At 41.7% G+C, this 20,642-nt stretch overlaps 1 protein-coding gene across 2 annotated transcripts in view; it reads right to left on the reverse strand.

Moving 5' to 3' along the window:
- TES (testin LIM domain protein) overlaps window positions 1–20,231 on the reverse strand; it is a 28,953-nt gene extending 8,722 nt beyond the window's left edge. Inside the window, exons 1-2 of one of the 2 annotated variants that reach the window (XM_080557612.1) lie at window positions 19,972–20,231; window positions 7,400–7,485 (exon numbers count right to left, since the gene is read on the reverse strand). In XM_080557612.1, coding sequence (XP_080413738.1) covers window positions 7,400–7,485; window positions 19,972–19,998 — 113 coding nt within the window. In that variant the 5' untranslated portion in view covers window positions 19,999–20,231. Of the gene's footprint in view, window positions 1–7,399; window positions 7,486–19,659; window positions 19,816–19,971 lie in introns of those variants that run through there. The other variant, XM_080557613.1, reaches the window with a different exon arrangement.
- Between the last annotated feature and the right edge of the window lie 411 nt (window positions 20,232–20,642).

Here is a 20,642-nt window from a genome sequence, read left to right on the forward strand (position 1 = left end):
ATAAAGGATATCCTTCAAAGGTGTTTGACAAATTGCAGAGGAACTTGTATATTCCTTAATTTCTACTGTTATATTATTTGTTCACTGATACAGTAATCAGATATATATATCAGCCAACTACATTAGTACATTTTTAATAAGGTATTATATCATTTCTTCAATTATGTCACAGTACTGACCATGCACATACATGTCCATGATCACCCACATATCAGATTTGTCATGGGTAGTCACGCAACTTATACTGTAAGTGCATCAGCATGACCCCCAGCAATCATTTATTTGTGCTCTTATTTTTTTTTGATTCCCTTAATACATTCCAAATGACACACACTGTGTGATTTCTCCATATGCATATTTGGTTATCACAGGGTTACTACCAAGGGGAAACAAAAGTTTCCTGGAAAGGGAAATGAGCATATAGCCATATACACAGTGCAAACAGAACATGATGCAATTAAAGTTCAGCATTTAAAAGAGAAGGTGAGAGAAGAGTCACTAGCTTATACGGATGAAGTATTTCAGACAGCTCTGAACCAAGTCAGAGGTACTTTGGTGCATGCTGTGCAGACAATTTTCACAGATAACATCCTTAAAAGGTAGGTTTCACTTACTCAGATAAATGGAAATATTCCTTATATACAACAAAACACATCAGAAATCCCTTGATTAAGGGACATTAGATTACCTTAAGCATAACTAAACAATTCACATTTAATACCTTAATTAATTACCTTGGCTTACACAAGCTAGTTCACCATTTATTAATGGCTTTCCCAGAGCTTCCACTCAAAACCATCAGCCATGGTATATGGAAATTAGTGAAGCTGTCTGTTTACCACTGGTTGTTCTTATAACCTGAGAGAACAGATCAACCTTCTGGATCTCTTGAGCCTGAAGAGCGAACAATATTTTACCCCACAACTTATTCTTCACATAGTGAATACCATCAAGTTGCTATCTATAAAACACTTCTCAACTCTGCTTGCCAAAATCCACCTAACTCTCATATCGTTCTGCAACTTACTACCCAAAGCCTTGAAGCAAGATCCATGCCTCATCTTAAGATATATAACAGGTATGTGGCAGGAACGTGCCCATGACTACAAAGGCAATGGGAAAGGGAGGAAGAGGGAGGAGGTGCCTATAACTGGTCACGGGAAGTGATGCACAGCCAGCCCCAAAGTTATGCACTACACCATGCTACCATTTCAGTGTGTGATGGGAGCAGCCCCGGTCACGCAATGATACAACCATCGCTTCCTAAGTTACAAAGCCCACTCCAAACAAAAATTAGTCAGTTCTGCTATAGAAGTGAGTCACTTTGCTCTAAAAACAGCTAGCAAAACAACATGAGGCAAAACAGACTCCTCTTTACAACACAGAAAACTTAGAGATAACTACAAAGTAAAAATGCAGGCTGATTGCTTGTGTGACTTCCAGCTCATTCCCACAACAGGAAAAGGGCACACAATTTTGGTTATTTGAACACCTAACAGACACTAAGCACTTTGAAGTCTCCCTGCTTACCAAAACACTCAAGCATGAATCGGCACTACCCATTAAGCCTAAATACATCTCAAGCATTTGCAACAAAGTTTGATAAAATCTTCAGCATTGTTCTACACAAGTCCCTTAACAAGCTATTACTTCAATCTATTTAATATGCTAATAAAGCACTTAATATTTAATTTGCTCATCTTTTAATGTATAGTCGTATGCATTATTTTATTACCAGCTCCCAGTCATGCCTTCTCTGAGATCTGACGCTGTCTGGCACCTTCCTTTTTGCAGATTTAGTTCATTATTACACCAGTGATGAACACAGCTCTATGCCCCAGCGTACACGCAACTTGAGTTCGAGCTGTTAGCCCACTTAAACAACAGCTTATCAGATATTTTCTCCACTTTTTCAACTTAAGCCTTTAGCAATAAGAAGCCACAGCTTCAATCTTGCCTCTTTGCAGGCCGTGCTTTAGTAACACAGGTGACTGAACAGACACCCTCAGGTGAACTGCACAGTCAGCAAGTGAAGTGTGGTCTTGCTGTCCAGAATCACCCTGCTTCCAAACCAAAACCCACTGAGAGCAATTCATACAGTTGTGCTGCCTGTGTGCTCATGACAGCAGTATGATGGTTTGTCTAGCTCTCCCTGCTCCGCAAGGCATTCACTTACAGAGCAGTAGCAGTGACAGCCTGCAGAGACCAGAGCCATCACCAGCAAGCTGCAGGGGAATTCTTCTCCTCATATTTTTCACAGGTACTAGAAGCACCACAAGGGCATCTTGGTTTTTGCTCACGCTAAGTCATGAACTGGCATATTTATTTTCTATTGCAGTTTGAGATTCTGCTTCTGTTCCCACCTAGGACAATAGCCTAACTCGATTGCTTTTATCTTCAGTCCCACCTTGAAGGCTTAGCATTTCTCGCTAGTTTCAATGTCCTTGAGAGATTTTCTGTTGTCCTGATAAACAGATGAACAAATATTTGCAAAGAAATGAAAACATACAACTTGTTTTCAGGTCCTTCCTGGGCCCTACTGTGCAAACTGTCATAAAGCTACTGTGGTTTATACTTGCATTAAGAAAGGTCATCTTCCTTACGATTGGTAATCTTCCCCTACCACATGCTTACTTACATTAAGAAATGGACTGTGTACTTTTCAGTCTAATGTTACCTTCTTGGGCTTTCAAGGAAAGAATGAATCACTTTTTGCAAGAAGCTGTTAGAGGGGCTACATGACAAGACTAAGTGTGATTGCGCATTAAAACATGGATTACTGGCATGAGAACTTGTGAATAAGTCTCCAAATGCATAAGGAAGTAGTCCAGCAAGAATTTGGAGAACCCTGAGTCACAACTGATGTCAGTCTATTCTGGTAGGTTGCAGGAAAAACCCTGAGGCTGGTGCCATTTCCCCTACTCCCTAAGGCTCCACTGGATCTCTGCCATACGAAGACATCTGTGCACTGTTTAACAGCCAAAAAAGGGTTTCCTGTCCCAATTTATAATCCCTTTTCTTCATTAATTCACAGCACTAAATGTCAACTGGATATCTTTTCCACACACAACTCTAATGCAGAGCACTGTCTACAATTTAGTCATACCTTCTTTCTCTAAGCTACCATATCAGAGCCCTGTTCATCAGTCACTGTCCCTTGTGTTTTCTTTGACTATGATACAGCTATCTTACTGTAGTGACTACAACACATTACCTTAAATTTAGCCTTTGCAAGTCTGTCTGGTAACTGACACTTAATGTTTAGTGTCAGTGTTAAAGCAAGGACCTCACATGTGCTGGGACTGCCAGTTGCTTTTATATATAGACAGACGGAGTTCAATTTATCTCTTCTGATTCCAACTAGAAAAGAGGCAGTGAGACTTTGTTTTCTCCATGTACTTTGTCAATGGTTGACAATAATGGGGATAGCATGGGGGGGAAAATATTTTTCTCTCACTTGAGGGCATTAAGCAGAATCCCCATTGAAGGAGGCACTAGAGATTCCTGCTTATGTGTTCGCAGCTGTCAGGACTTCAGCAGAGAAGCTGCCCCTCCAGTCAAATCTCAGCAGTTTGGTAAGCTTTTCTTATTCAAAAGATGGCAGGAAAGGAGCAAGCTTCAAAATTCATGGAATTCAAAGTCATGAATCATTGTAGAAGACAGATTTAGTGGATCATGTCTTGCTTCCAGGTCTTGGATGGGTACAAAGAAGGAAAGTAGATTGCATGCTTTCCCCCCATCTCATAGGCTTACGAATTCCCACATCTTGTATTTCTGCTAAGTACAAGGTTCCTTCTACAAAACCAGATGTTACCCATCCTCCTCTTTTTCGAAGTTTTTGTGTATGGAGAGGAAGAATAATTCAGATTGTAACTTTCTACACCGGCTTTGTGGTGACAGGAAGAAGCATCTGCAAGCCCAGAGAAGCATCTGCAAGCCCAGAGAAGCTCTCAACAAATACCTGGCAAATCTCAAGGCTTGTGTCCTCCACGCAAAAAGGCTAAGTTCTTCCTATGATTCCTTCTGTTTTCTTGTTATTAACACAGTACTAATTGTATTGGCAGTTACTACAGCTGTGCCCCAGCACTGGCCTGTCAGCCTTAGTTTCAGAGAATGCTGAAGCCCACCTCAAGCTCTCTCTGCCTCCCAGGGGTTGTATCTATGCAAAGAAGCCAGTTGCTAACAATGGTCATTCCCAAGCTTATGATTCTTATCTCCAGAAGCTTTTTGACACCTTGGCAAGCCACGCCAGATAAAATTATCACTTCCTGGTACACACGACTAAGATAAATGTGAACATTTCCTCCCTCTTATGAGATCTGATTCCCGCCCCACACTTCCCTCTAGTGGAAAATGCATTCCCAAAGACCGAAGGTTTATACCAGAAGCAGTGTCTGACAGGTAGCTTGTCCTGCTAATTTTCTGGAGGCAAGTTTTGCAGTCTGAAGGAACTATAACATCTGAACTGAGAAGACATCGTCCTGTTTGTGCTGAACCTGGACAGAAGCACAATTCTGAAGACAGCTTTAAAAGCAAGAGCTATTAGCGCACTGGTATAAAGCAGGTAATTCTTCATCATTTGGTTACCATTGAGGACTACAGCTCTTATTGTATGGATTTGTATTCAGGTCACAACACTGAGGTTTTCAGAACTTCAAGATTTAGGAACAAGTTTTACTAAGGGCTTTGTTTATCATTACTTCTGCACTAGCCCAAATTAACGGTTCTGCATCTGTATTCAGCCAACCCATAGTGCCAAGAATTGTAGCACAAAATGCTTAAAGACTTCAATATATCAGAAGATTATTTTCCAAACACAACCAATATAGAGAAGAAAGGTGTAGCAACTCCATATAAAACTTAGCTAACAGACTGGCAAACTTTGATTTTTTGGGTGCACTTTTCATTTTGATTTCTAACGGCAGAACTGAGGCTCTCCTGTGCAGAAACGTAGAGAAGTTACACCTATCTCTTTGAGGTACGCCAGAGTTTTCACACATGGGATGAGAGAACAAGAATTACGTGACCTGCTGAAGCACCTCAGCTCCATCCACGAGAGGGCACTGTCACCCTTACACAGACGAGCACGGAGTAAAGCCTACCCATGCTGTAGCACATGTGCAAATGCAACTGCTGAATCAGCTACTGTACTGGGTCTGGCTGCCATGGAGTTAGCTTTCTTCCTACTGCCCCTGTGGTGCTGTGGTTTGGATTTGTGGATAAAACGTTGGTAGCACCTGCTATTGTTGAGCAGTGCTTGCGCTTTATTTCTTATTCTGCTTCCTCTTCTGCAAGTAAGGTAGGGGTGGGCAGCAAGCTGGGAAAGGACACGGGGTGGGGAAGGGAATGCTACACCAGGACACTAAGTAAACAGTCATTCAGAATCCATCCCTTTCTGTTCCATTGATGAACTCCTGAAATCCCTGCATCATGCAAAACATTAAACAGTTTTCAAAGAGAAAACGTACTACACAAACCTGATTTCAGACTTCAGATTCACACCCTGTCCCCAGTAGCAGATCCAGTGGAGAAGAGCTACCTTCCAACCCATTCTAGAATTGCCTTAACAGCTCAACTCTTAATACGCAACATTTGTCCGACACCTAGAGGCATTTCCAGCCACCTTGCTGCCTGGACTATCCTATGTCTCTTCAATCCACAAATTAAAACTTCAACCCAAACTAAACAGCTACTGTTTTCATGTCTTCTTACTTGCTTTTTAATACACTGCCATTTACAGGCTCTCACTTTGTAAGAGCTGAAGTAGGGCAGTGAAATAACAAAAAACATACAAAAAAACCCTCCAAACATACACACATGAGCAGACGTTCTGATTTGGCAAATATGCTATTATGTGACTATATCACTTCAGACATTTTATTTCTGTTATTTTTAATTCTTCCCTGTTGAAGAATAAACTAGGAATTAGAAGGTCTCTTAGTAGTGGGAACTAAAAATAAGAGGACAAGGAATGATTGGAAGAAGAAGTTATTTGGACTACTATTTTTTTTTTTTCTTTTCCACAAGTCCCAACTTGCGATTTCCCCATCTATTGAACTGGCCCTAAACAAAGATCTTTCTGTCAAGCAGTAAGGGACTTTTCTCATGTAAGCATGGATAAACAATATCTTAACTTCTGCAAAATTTGTATTGTGTTTCACTGAATTACCTGTACACATACACATTAACCATGTTCTGTTTCCTTTTTCTAGTACCTCTACACAAGTCCTTCCCGTGTATTGAAAAGAAAACTCTTTACATAAATTACTTATATCTTTAGACAACAGATTTTATCTGTTAGTGTATTACCACTTCTTGCTCAAGGTTGTTATTTGTAAGTTGCTTCCATAGTTACATATTCCAAATACACAACTCAGAAGCTATATCCTCGTCAACTTACAGCAGGCTTTTGCTGTGGGCTGCCTGATTATTTGCTAAATTGAGTCTCAGCTGCACTCAAATGCTTGAGCATAGATGCAAAGCCTCCTAGGCCCCACCTGCACCTGATGCCACTCTGGCTGTGTTGTAAAGACTACAGTTAAAAAAAATCATCATAAAATAAAAACCTATCATGGATGCAGTTATGACTGTAGCTAAATAGCACTGGTGAAAGGCAATCGCTTTCATTAGGTAGCACATGCTAGTGCTACTAACAATCATTCATGTTTGTCCTTTGTAGGTTTTTCACTTTGAAACTTTTTTTTTTTTAAATCAGAATCACTAAGCTACATCTTGAAGTGTATGCACCCAGTATGATCTGCGAACTGAGCTAGTCGGAGTTATTGAGCTGTTAAGGTTTCAGTAAGATAAGCAACGTCTTAAGGAAAAAAAAGTCTTCTGCAGAAGTAATGGCATAGACCACTGAAGGCCTATTTACTGCAAATATCATCAACTCTTACTGTTTTAGAAGCAGTGCATTATCCAAGGTGAAGAACTATCTAACTTCTTTGAAATGTAACCCCCTCATCCACTTCCAAGTAATTTGCACATGTATACCAAGTTTCAGCTTCTTTTAGACATAGATAATTTTACCTACGTCTCCATTCAAAGCTTATGTATTTGATGAGAAGCTGAGAAAGCTCTTTGTTACTGAGATGAAGCACTCTTCTTCCCTGTCATCTCTTTTACAATTGAGATAAAGATGTTTTTACAAACCTACTTCAACTGTTTAAAAAACTAGCGTAAATGCTTCAGTAGTAGTACCACTGACTTCAGTGCAGGCAAGATACACATTCATAAGTGTTTAGCTACTTGAACACTGTTGCATCGCCAGTGAGAAACTAGCTCTGAACCTAGACATTCTTTAAAATATTTGAATAGTTTAATGGGTAGAGAGAACAAAACCAGGTAGTACACACTTGCAGACATGAGGCAAGATCTGCAGTGCTCAGTCACTTACCTCCAAAAATGAAGCTCAAATCCTTCACACTTATCCTTGCATTTTAAGCAGGGGGCACCAAATCCTTGCTCGTGGCCCAAGCCCATCTGTTTAAAGATCAACATGAAAACTACTGTCAGCTTCAAGAGTTATGCTGCATGAACCATCTCACCGCTTCCTTTATAGTCACAATCCACAACTAAAGCAGAACATTAAGCATTTGACTAAGCTGACATCAGGACAGCATTTTAGGGTCCACTCACCCTTCTATCTTCTCTACCTAGAAAAGCGACACCGTTTGCACAAGCCTGTTTATAGGGCTGAACTAGGAGACCAGCAGACTCTTTGCAGTCCTGACTTAGGTCTGTGGCACTGCAACCATAGTGTGAGGCTATAAGACATAGAAGTCCAAGCCAGAACACATTTAACACAGCTGTCAGGACAAAGTGATCTGCAATATATGACTTGACAAAATACAAGAGATAAAGTAATAAACATATTCCACTTCTATATCAATAACCTGAGTATCAGATAGGAATAAAGAAAACATTTAAGCAATTAGTATCATATTCCTGAAAATATTTGAAACTACTCTTGACAGTGATGGAGACCAGAACATACCTTTCACAATTATGTTTCAGCTGGACTAATACCAATTTACTTTCCAATGAGAAAGACAAACAGCACAGTTAGTGAGTACAATGACCATAAATGATATGCAGAGAGTTTCACGGTGAAGAGATTAAAAGGGCATATGACCAATTCATAATGTAGATGAACTATGAGAGCATATAAAAACCAGTGCATAATAAAGGCCAACTATTCACACAATATATCAATGTATTAGCAAATTTAAATGGGTAATAGCTCTTGAAAGTTTGAAGTGAAAAATAGACACCAAGCACCGTAACTTATGCATCTATATAGAACATACTAAATTTAAAATGCCTCACTCCAGCTCACCAAACCTTTGGGAAACGTCACTCTTAAATCAGAGTGATTAAGGACCATGGAGCTGTGGTCACGGCTGAGTGTGCAGGTTGACAGCCAACAGGCAGAGAGGGTAACCAGTCCCCATGCTCCCTCCCACTGCTCCCAGACATGAGGAACGCTTCTAGTTACCTGTGGGTATACTCAGTGGGAAGGACAGTAATCATGAAGGAGACAACTCACCTCCGGTTTGGCATGACTTACCATGACAAGAAAAGGAGTTAGAGGCTCCTAAGTTCTAGTGAGAATCTTAGTTTTGACAACAATAACATAACGCATTAATTTGATGTGGTGATACTTTTTTTTTCTTTTTCAACTAAAAAGCTTGCAGTTTAATCTGAGAAGTCATATTGCTATTGTTGCATGTACAATGATATAAACAGTTCATCTTTCAACTTGCTTGTGTCCAAAATGATTACTTGCAAACCACTTGCTCAGGTCACAGCACACGGTAAAATGCAGGGATGACAATGGTTTCAGTCACTTTGCGATTTGAAGGATCACTGCCTCTATAGCAATTACACATCCCTTCGGAAACTACAAAACCTTCCTGCAGATTACGGGCAATTTAGGGAAAAGTACTTTGGCAACTATTCAGCTACTGCTTGCAACTTCAGGGATAAACAGAGGGACATGAAGTTATTTCTTCCTTTCTTATATGAAGAAGAAATACAAGCCTGCACTGATCACAGTAATAATATCTTTATCAGCCTAAGGGCTCAAGAAGTTCACACAACAGAGGAGCTAACCTGAAGCCAGATCAGTAGACATCTAAAACACATAACTTTAGAGATGTAGTTCTTTTTCCATCAACTACATTTTTGCCTGCATTGGAATGTAAAGCTAACATGTTAATAAAAATTTGTCTCCACTGCATGTGTTTATTCCTTTCATCTGGAAGCCACAGATCTGTAACATGCACACCGTACATCAGAAAACAACTAAGTGCTCTTGTCAAGTCATACACATACTGAACAAAGTGGGGGCCAGGATGTTCTCTGAAGAGGAAGCCAAAGCAACATAAAACAAAAAAAGAAAAAACAGCAATTTTTTTTCAGGATATTTTTTAAATCATCCTCCTTAAAAGCTGTTTAACTTGAAACGCGCAATTGCCTTCACAAAAATGTAAAGACTTTATTAACTCATTCTCCCTAGCTGCTACTCCAAACTAGCAGTAATCCCTTATGCTTGGTCTCTCACCTCCTTTAAAAGGGGGGGGGGGGGGGGGGGGGGAGAAGAAGAGGAATAATTATGACTTTATATAGCATTATAACAAGGCTTAAAAACCTAGGACCACTAGCATATGGAGAGCTATTGCTCAGTATACACAGAAATAGCCTTAACATTTCAAGAATTCCCCAAACAAAATCAGAAATGCAAGCAAGAGAAAGAGAATGGTTTTCATGAGTGAATTGTTTCCAAGCCTCGTAACACTTAAAGGTCTTTCAGGCTAAAAATAAGTAAATTAAGTAGAGGTGATTTGTAAATTAAATGGAAGAAATCTGTGGTGCCTAAGCACTCTACCCAAAACACATTCCCTCTCCCAAGTAAGCTGACAGCAGCCAGCCAGCCTGCTTGCATCTTCATAACCATCTCTCGACACTGATTTCTTCAGTAATAAAGAAATCAGCTTCCACGTTCCCTCCCCAGCAATAAAAAGCACATCATTAAAGAAATACTTAAGCAACTTGAGGCACATAAACTGAATTAGTAACCAAGACAGACTTGTTCTCATTCTCTTCCTTAATTTGCTGAGGAATATATTGTAGTGGGTTTACATGGCAAGGTTTTGTTAGCAAGGGGCCATATGGGTGCCTTCTGTGAGATGAATCCAGAAAATGCCCCATGTTAGATAAGGGGCCTGCTGCTGGCCAGAGCCAAGCCAGTAAGTGATGTTGTTTGTGCTTCTTGGAGAACAGATTTAAGAAAGGACAAAAACAAACAAACAAAAACAATCTGCTGCACAACAGCAGCTGGGAGAGTGAGGAGTGAGAACCAGCCCTGCAGCCCCCCAGGTCAGTGCAGCAGGAGGGCAGGAGGTGCTCCAGGCACGCAGCACAAGTTCCCCTGCGGCCTGTGGAGAGGCCCCTGGTGGAGCAGGCTGTCCCCCTGCAGCCCATGGGTCCCACACGGAGCAGATCTCCACGCTGCAGCCCGTGGAGGAGCCCCCGGTGGAGCAGGTGGATGTGGCCTGGAGGAGGCTGCGGCCCATGGAGAGCCCCCGCAGGAGCAGGCCCCGGGCCGGAGCTGCAGCCCGTGGAGAGGAGCCCACGCAGGAGCAGGGGTCTGGGGGGAGCTGCCGCCCGTGGGGGACCCGTGCTGGAGCAGTTTGCTCCTGGGGGATGGACCCCGTGGTACGGAGCCGTGTGGGAGCAGTTCTTGAAGAGCTGCTGCCTGTGGGCAGCCCCCGCAGGCTCAGTTCAGGAAGGACGGCATCCCGTGGGAGGGACCCCACGTGGAGCAGGGGCAGAGGAGATGCATCAGGGACTGACCGCAGCCCCCATTCCCTGTTCCCCTGTGCTGCTTGAGGGGAGGAGATGGAACAGGGTAGATGGGAGAGAAAGTGTTTTTGGTTTCTTTCCTTTGTTTTTCACTTCTCTAGCTTGTTAGTAATAGGTAGTAAGTTTCATTAGTCTCCCTACTCTGAGTCTATTTTGCCTGTCACACTAATTGCTGAGTGATCTCCCTGTCCTTATCTCAACACTTGAGCCCTTTGCACTGTATTTTCTCCACCTTTACCTTTGAGGAGGGGGTGTGAGAGCACAGTTGTAGGCTCAGCTGCCCACCTCAGTAAAGCCATCACGTATGTGGAGGGATGGCCTTTCCATGTGACATCCAGTCACTGTACAGAAAAGGTTTAGCCTAGAAGCAAAGTGCACATTCAGAACTGAATTAGACACTACTCCACATACACTTGCAGACTCTGCCTTTGTTCACAGGGAGAAACCAGGTGGCCACTTGCCAAAAATAGTACGGGATATTAAATAACAGTTGTAGACAGCTTTTTGAATTTTGACTCCATACCTAAACAGCTGGTGTATGTCAAATGTTCTTCTACAGTGCAATAGCATGGTCTGTTTCGGTTGTAAGGAAGCATCAGCCTCAGAAGCGACTGTTTCTTTTCAGAATCTGATCCTGCTGTAACTCAGGAAACTCAGAGAGCCTGAGGTGAGGTGTGTTTCATCACTGCTGCTGACCACGTTTATTCCCCATGCCTTCCAAAGGACGTGGCTGGCTCTGTGCTGGAGCACCCAGAAATACAAAGCATGCTGGGCATGCACTAGAAGGGGAATGTGTGTCTGAAAACAGGATGGAATCAGTTTTCCCCATAAATGGGAGTATGGGAGAAGGAGACAGATAGGTCAGCTGAAATACTGCCAGAAGAAGGTTTCTACTGCCATTAATTTTCATTTTACAGCAAAAGCTATCTAAAACCATCTGGTATTACTAACATAGCCAATATGGACTTAAATAGTCTGAATATGAAAGATAAATGACTGACATCATCCATTGCATGCTGTGTGATTAAATAGTTCTCAAAGGTAAAGAAATTTATATGGTTACAGCAAAGTGAGAGTAGCTGCAAATCTGCCCTATTTCACTTCAGACTAGAATCCAGTATGAAAAGTTGACTAACTTTATGTTACAGCCACATGTAGAAGCTGACTGTCATCTTGAGCTCGAATGGTCCAATCTGAGTGTCTAATAGTTTGTTCACATGGGTAAGAGAAAGATGGCAGTTGGTATAAAGTAGTCAAAGCCTGGATTTTCCAAAGTGGTTAACTGAAATGGTTAGCTTTATTGAACACGACCAAGAACAGAAGTCCAAGAGATCCCTTTTCCCACCCCTACTGAGTTAAATCCTCCAGCAAATGTTAGTCTGGCTTCTTTGCCATTTTAGAATACTAATTTCAGAATTTGTATTCCTTTAAGTGTTGTGGACTTCAAGGAGCATGAGAAGACAAGTATCTCCTTACATAGGATGCAAAAAAGCCCCAAAATATGGACACAAGTAGCCATGCATGTAAAGGTAGATGGCCAGTTTAGTCTGATAACAAGTGAAATTGTGCTACGCTAGCTATAGTTTCTGCTATGCTGAGAGGTATTGATAAGTCTGTATAACAAATTTGTTCCTATGCAGAATGAATTGTGCCACCATTCACAGTGCTGGTAAAAAAAAAAAGTTGTGATGAATGAAGAATTATCTTTAAGTCATTAAAGAAGTGCAATGTCACAGAACTCAATATTACCGTTTTTCCTGTAATTATCAAAGATAAGCCCTAAGAAGTCTTGGCTGAATTAAAATATGAACTCACAGCAGTTAGTTTTTAAAGCTTGCATATACTTGCTTTTAAGGATGATACATTATTTCAAGTTGAAAGGTCTCTCTGGAGGTCATCCAACTACCCAGGAAAGAGGAGGTACAACTAAATCAGTTTTGGCAAGACTTTGTCCATTTTGCAGATTCAACAACCTATTACAATGCTGGACCACACAAGAAAGAAAGTCTGTATGTTTAATCATAATTTCTCCTGTTGCAGCTTCTGTCTACTTTCTCATATTATCACTGCACAGTTACTAGTCTGATTCTGTCTTTTCTATTTCCTCCCACTAATTAGCTAGACACAAGTGGTACCAAGAGTATTCTGTCAAAATTCCCCTGGAAGTCTGGAATTATTTTAGCAGCTTTTTAATAGTCATCATACCCCAAATACAGCCTTCAAATAATGCTAGCTGCACAGAACTTCCTGTCTGTTTAAAGAGGAAACACTGAGGTACAGTGGTAAGAAGGTAGGAGAGGAAGCTGTAAGAAAATGGAGAAGCTCAACTTGATGTTTCTAGGTCTCCCTCCCACATTTCTTTTACATCCTCTGAGCCTCAGCAAAAGAACAGAGCCGAGCAGGGGATTACTTCCTCATCCTTTCTCCCCAGGAGGGAACTCCTGCATCACCTGGCAGACGTTTTTGTCTTTCACCTTGCCATGGACTGTATTTTACAGCACAATAATCTCTGCAGAAGAACACAAGTAATTCCACTGTTTGAGACCTCTCCTGAATTTGAAAGGTTGTGGCTATATGGTGAGCAAGTTGTCATTAGCACACTTGAATAACTAACAGTGGGGCACAAACCAGACCTAAATAAGCTGCAAAAAGGATAGGAAAGATTTCTCCTCTGCCCTTGAACATTCCAAGAACAGAATCGAAGATAATTCTCCTAAAGCCATTCTTGAGTTTACTGTTAAATCCCAAGGCTCATCTGGTCTGAAGATTACCCAGCTATTAATTCATTCAGTTGTTAGTGGGGCCATATAAGATGGTGTTTCCCATCTCCAATACAGACTTGGAAAAATAAATAAATAAAAACAAACTGTACAGCACAACAGGAGAGATTTCTAACGGAGTCTAACGTAGCTTAGAAACTTTCAAAAAAAGTCAAGGTTAAAGCCAAGCATTGGAGTGGGAGGGAAAGACAGTGAGAACAAAACCACATTAAAATGCAGTCTTGGGTTGTGCATGTTTTTTATTGCTGAAAACTGATCTTGCATTTGTGTAACCCATACCTGCAGATATCTTCTCTGGTTGGGAAACACAACAAATTGGAATTTGAAATAGGTTACAGCATTTAACAGCTCTTCTCTTTTTAAAGTTTATTTCTCATAATTCCAGAATGGTAAGGATAAAACAAATATGCTTTTATGAGAGAGCATTGTCCAAATATGAATTTTAAGAGCACTGTATGAGAACAGAGGGGGAAAAAAATAGTGAAGAGAAATATCCCATGGACCCTTCTATATTTGTTATTTCTTAACTTGCCTAATTTTATTTGATGGCAAGTCTGTTCTAGTTATTATTATTTTTAATACGTATTTAGATCTAGGGAAAAGTTGACCAGGATTATGATGCAGAAGCTCTTGTAAGGAAGTCTATTTGCACAGAAAGAAGGATGCCAAGAAGTGTCTGCATCCAAGAAAAACATTTGAAAGATACTCTGAGAAGAACAAACAGAAGTGTAAATCAAGAAGCTACAACAGACTACAACAGTATACAAGTACTAAGATTTTTTTTATTGTGATGTGTTTAGCTGAATATCAAACAGTTCAGAGTATAAATATTTAAGACACTGCTACAGTCTACTGTCAAAAGACTAACAGCTACTAAAGATCTCAAGTAGATAGAAAATAAGTGGTGTTTATTCATAAAGTCCTGTATTGTGCTAAGCTTGAGTGCAGTTGACAGGCACTGTAACACTGTCTACAAATCCCCAGTAAGCACCATTCCTCACCCAGTGCTGCTGAGCAAACTCAGTTACTGTCCTTCCTCTGCTGCTCAGCCCTATGCCTCTTGGAAGGACTGGGCTTCGGAGCATGGATCACTAGAAAAAGCTAATCCACTACAAGAACGCAGGTCACCACCACCTGTTACTTCCAGCCTTACATAGCTTAGTGGCTTATGATAACCTCCAGAACAAGAAATGTTGAGTACCTTAAAGCTCCCCACAAATAACTTCTTGTAATAGATGGTTTTGTAATTACGTCTCCCAGGTTCAAAGCCTCTTCTGATTTAGGCTGCAGAGATTATCTCTCATCTTGCTTAGAAGAAGGGGTAATAATTGAAAAACTCAAGTGTTTGTTTTCATGTTACATGTGTATTTTGCTCCAAAATCAGTGCTCTTGCCCAGCTGCATCTTCTAATATTAGGTTTTCAAAAGCAGACCTGCAAATCTACCCCAGCTCAAGCCAATGCTTTCAGAAGCAGAAGCTAGATAGCCTCAAACTGAAAACAAGGCACAAAGGGAGAGGTAAGCTTAAAAACAAACAGACCAGAGATGTAAATATAAACGTGTCTATTTAAAAATATATCTTACTGTATAAGTGTTATACTTCATAATGTGCATTTCCCATCCACCCCATGACACCTGTGAACTTTGTATTTGTTAGTAAGAAATCATTAATTTGCAGAACACTTTCATTACATTTCCTTGAGGTGAACAGAATGCATTTTTAGCCACTTTTAGCAATAAAAAATGTTCATGGTTACTACTTGCATTATTGTTTTACCTAGAGGAAATATTTTTTTTTTCCAGGAACACTTGCAGAAACAGCTCGTTATGCCTTCAATGACAGAATGTCATAGTTTAAAGCATGCTAGTTTTCCATCTCACCACTTATACTTGGCTTGTGATTATGCCAGGCAAAGAAGTTTTACCTGATCCTACAAGTCAGGCAGTCCTGCATCCAAATTGTTCCTTGGCTTGCTCTCCAGGCATTTCATGGTATTTTACGGTCAAACACCTGGGGAGTACTCTCACCACAGGGAAAAAAAAAGTCAAAGGTTTAATTTAACCTTGCTGTCTTTGTTATTTTTATGTCAGTCCTGGATATCAGCTTGGCAAAGGCGTGCATTTATACAGGTATTCCAGGCAACAATTCATATCAACACAATATTGACACTTTTCCCTGCCAAGTTTGAGGGTGAAAAAAAAAACGCATAAGAAAACCACAACAGGAAGTACTTGCTCCATTTTTTTGTTAAACAAACTTAACCAGTTCTTCTCACATCTCCATACTTGCTTTCATACTTCTCCTCATAGGCAAATAGGTTCATATGTGGATTTTTTTTCCCCCTTGATTTTACTACACTTAAGAAACAGTGAAAAAAGCTCTTGTATCATGGGTTTCCACAGCAGTAACACCAAAACAAACAGTGATGTCAGCAGGAAGTGTAACTCAACAGATATTACTAAATCATGCTTTGCAGAAGATGACAAAGTTGACTTTGCTCCTATGCGTACTTAACTCATTCATGTATCAGAGAGCATTACAGATGTTTACTTAGTGATGTCTACAGAATTCTGTTTGGTTTTCCACAATAACAGAACAAACAGTCTCACACACATAGTGAACTACACAGACATACCACACTTGGGAACAGTTGCACCTCTTCCCCTGAGCTCCTTAGCCCCCTTTCCATAACAGAGTTCTTTCTACAAAGCAAGCATTATACCATGAAAGCTTATACAGAACAGACTCCATGACAGATTCTTATTCTGCCCAGTAAAGCATGAGACCATGCTGCCAGCAGGACTGTGACCTACTGATTCATTTTAAGAAGTTCACTGAGGTGAAAGACAGGGCAAAAATCCACACTAGCCGAACTCTGTTCTAACAGGGTCTCTAAGAAAGCATTAAATCTTCATTTTCCCTATACCCCCTAAAGTGAAGTTCAAGAACACAGTGTATATTGTATTTGGGAGAAATAGTGGTCTGTTTGCTGCACAAGCACTTTCCAAGCTACAGCTACTGTTCTCAGGCTTCAACTCTGTTGTACAAAGTTATCTTCATGCTCCTAAAAACAAAACAACAAATTCAGTTCATTGTAAGGAAAAGAAAGTTAGCCTGAAACTCCTTCATCTTTAGAGCGTAATAGTAAGGAATTGGACAGTGTTTACATCATAGCTAAAAAAGTTACCATCCAACTGTGCTTTTCCTACATTATTCACTGCTAGATGTATGCCAGAGTTCTTATTTTGTGTCTAAGAAGCATGGCAACCAGACTGCTTCCAAAACTTACATATGTATACCCACATGTAGGGACTAATATGTTCTCCATATATTCTCTGTCCCGAAAATTCAACCCAAAATTTTTTTTTCCTGACTGTGGTTGTCCAGAACCCAGGATTCATACCAAAGAGCCATCAGTCTACACGGCAGACTTGCCTCCTCCAGCCACTTGTGAAGACAGTAAGCGGAGTTTTACAGCACAAAGAAGAAACTAAACCGAAGAAGTTAAATTAGAAGTCTGAGCTCAAGCAATCCAATCTCCAGCCAAACACTTAAGCAAGGTATGTTACACATGACTGCTGTTTTTCCTCTCACATGACAGCAAAAATATAATTTATTTACGGATAAAACAATAGGTTTGAAAGTGTGGTAGGTGAGGCAGTAGTTCCTCCTGCAGGACAGGTAAGTTGTTTCAGGTCTATTGCTCTGCTGGAGGGGAAGCAATGCCTGCCAGGTCAACTGCACTAGATTTTTTATCAGGAAAAAAATAGAAATCTGATGTGAACACTGAAAATAGACTCTGAGATACTTTTCTAAGTGTGAGTTTTTTTGTACAATCCCAGACACCTAGATATAGCTACACTATTCACAAAGCTGCACATTTTTCTCCAGTACATTAAGAACCCCTTGAAAGCCAACAGCAGTTGTCCGAAGAGCCAGAGTAGAAGCACACAGCTGAAAATTGGACTCAAGGACTACTGACACTTGAAAAAATCTTAGAAGTGTCACCTTGGAAACTTCATCTGGAAGTTTTCTAGAAGCAGAAAGAGTCCATTATATTACCCAGTTATAATGGAACAGTTGTGGGTGGGGGAAGAAGCTGTCTTGTTACAGAATCAGCTGGGTGTTTGAGCCTCCACACCACACCCTCCTTCACTGGGCACTCAGTTCCCTTTGTTCAGCTGAATCCATGAGTTATTGAACAGCCTGCTTCTACATTCCGATTTTTGAGTTTGGGGAGTAATGGAGCAGCAATGCATTTAGTAACAGTGAGGCAATTCCTGCTTTCCTCTGTTCAGTCTTAGAAACTCCTGCCCACCAGGAATTTATTAGTTTTTTTTCCCCCTTCAGATTTTATAAAAGAACTCAAGTTATTTCTCTCCACGGTGCAGTGCAGAAGGATGGAGGTAGGAACTCTGACCTGTGGTTAATCCTCTGCTGGAGGTGGACACAGAAATCTGATGAGGCCATCTCTACCTCAAGAGAGGCTTCTCTCAGAGTGGCTTTCATAAACTTGACTGAAAGCTTCCCAAAATACTCTCCCACCTTCCAAGAAAGATGGAAGTTGGCAGAAAACAGGAGAGAAGTAAAAGTTAAGGAAACAAACAGGGATAGAATGGAGATTAGGAGATGTAGACTGAAGACATGCAGCTAATGCATAGTTGATGTGACGTATTATTTCATTTCAGCATACAAAACCTGAAGAAACTCTGATTAAGTAAATATCACTAATAAACAAAAAAAAGGATTTATTACAGAACATAACTTTACACTGGAAAGCTTCCTTGTTCATCTTGATGCTGACACAGATCATTGTCTATTCTTTTGGAAAATGTGCTTTACCTACATTATAAAGGAAAAAAACTTGATAAGGAGAGGTGAACATGGGAGAAAGTACAAAGAATAAAAGTGGTTTTCTGAACATGTTTTATAGAAATTAAGCAAACACGAAGGTCTTTATTAATGCTGCTAAAAGATGTTTTATGATGTAAAGCTGAATAGAAAATAATTCATATTTTCTATAAACAGAGCTATGCTCGTTTCTTTTATTGCACCAGCTTCTACATCTGTTTAGGTGCATTCAGAAAGTCTTTGAAGTTGATGAAAGAATGAAGGACAAATGAAGAAAAGTAAGACAAGAGCAGTCAAGTAGACTTTCAACACAAGACTGTCCAATAATTACACTGCAATTTAAAGCATACTTTCACCTGCTGTAAGTTTATTCAACCCAGGATTCTATTATCAGCAGAACTTTATTGATACTTCACACCACCTATTTACTTTCACTTGAGATTGAGAAATTCTGAATAGGAATGCTGCATCTTCCACAAGTACGCACCTCTCCTGGAGTTCAAATAACTCTCAGTGAACAAGCTCTGTCATGCCATCGCTCAGAGAAAGCTGTAACTCAAGGCTAACCTTCTTCAGCAGGGTTCAACCCTGAGGTAACTGATAGCCTTCCATGCCGTACAGCTACTCTGGTATCTGAGCCAGTTCCTAGTTTCTAAGTTGGAACAACCATACAGGTATATATGAAGGAGCATATGCACACTTAAAGTTACTACACTTTAACATAACTTGGAAACAAAGTCATGCACATCAATAAACTGTGTATTTCAGAAGACTAATTTTCATATACCCACAAGGGTATATGACAATTATACCCACAAGGGTATATTTCACATACCCACGAGGGCATATGAAAATTATACCCACAAGGGTATATGCGGGTATATCTCATATACCCACAAGGGTATATGAAAGGGTACAGATTTAATCCATGTACAAGGCTCCTTCTACTTTCACAGCCTCTGTTACAAAACTTTGCTAAAGTGCTTCTTACAAAATAACTGTTTTTACTTCATTTATTACAATTAATTCGCAGCAGCACCCGAAGCAAAGACTCATAGGCGTGCCCTGATGAGCTCAGTGCTACACTGGGGGTTTTAAATAGCGAGTTTTGGAACAAGACCTGGTACAACTGGATTATATGGCAGTTTCTGCTACTTACCCTTCACCGTTTGCCGGTTTGCCTCCAAACCAACTACTCAATACCTCTCAGAACAGCACAAAGAAGGTAAAGAGCCACCCCACTTCCTACGCGGAGGGCTGGCGATGCTCATCAGTGACACACCAGCTCGGAAGTTAGCTCCGGGGACCAGCACTGCGGGCACACCCCCCAGGTCGGGCACGTCTCCACGTCCCCAGACCCCCCCCCCCCAGCAGCCCTGGGGACCCCCACTTACCTGCGGATCCCTCCCCGTGCCCTCAACCGGAGGCGGGCGGCCACGGGGCGCGACCCCCGCCCGGTCCCCGCCCTTACCTTCTTCACTTTGCTCTCCAAGTCCATGCTGCCGCCGCCGCCGCCGCCTGGCCGGACACCGCTGCGCCTGTCGCGATACCGAGGCTGTCGCGACGCCGCCGCCCCTCGCACCCCGCAGCCGCCGCCTCCGCCGCGCTCCGAACTTCCGCTGTGCCCTGCGGCAGCCGCTGCCTCCGAACAAAGGCAGCGCGGCAGCCAATCCCCGCCCGCCCCGCCGGGCCGACGGCCAATCGGGAGCCCCGCCCCGACAAGCCCCGCCCCGCCCGGAGGCCGGCCCGAGGCCCGGCTGCGGAGGCTGGGGAGGGCAGGGGGGAGGCTGGCGGCGAGGGGAGGCCCCGGGGGCCCGGGGGCTCTGGTGCGGGCCGTAGAGGGGGGGAAGATAAATTAATATGGGGTTGGGAGGAGGAAGGAGGGAGGGAGGAGAGAGTGAGCCTCGTGGAGGCCTCTGCCATGTGCCCAGCAGCTGCCAGCCTCCGTTGCACGCCTGTGTAGAAGGGGATGGGGTTTCTCCCTGCTGCCACGGGGCCCACAAGTCATGCAGAACAGTTTCACAGAACCTTACAATAGTTGAGGCTGGAAAAGACCTCAAAGATCATCCAGTCCAACCTGCAACCCAACACTGCCAAGTTCACCACTTGCTTCCACCTGAATCCACTGAACAGATTTTGGCT

This window comes from Anser brachyrhynchus, assembly GCF_964034855.1.
Source record: "Anser brachyrhynchus genome assembly, chromosome: 1".
Lineage (NCBI taxonomy): Eukaryota > Metazoa > Chordata > Aves > Anseriformes > Anatidae > Anser > Anser brachyrhynchus.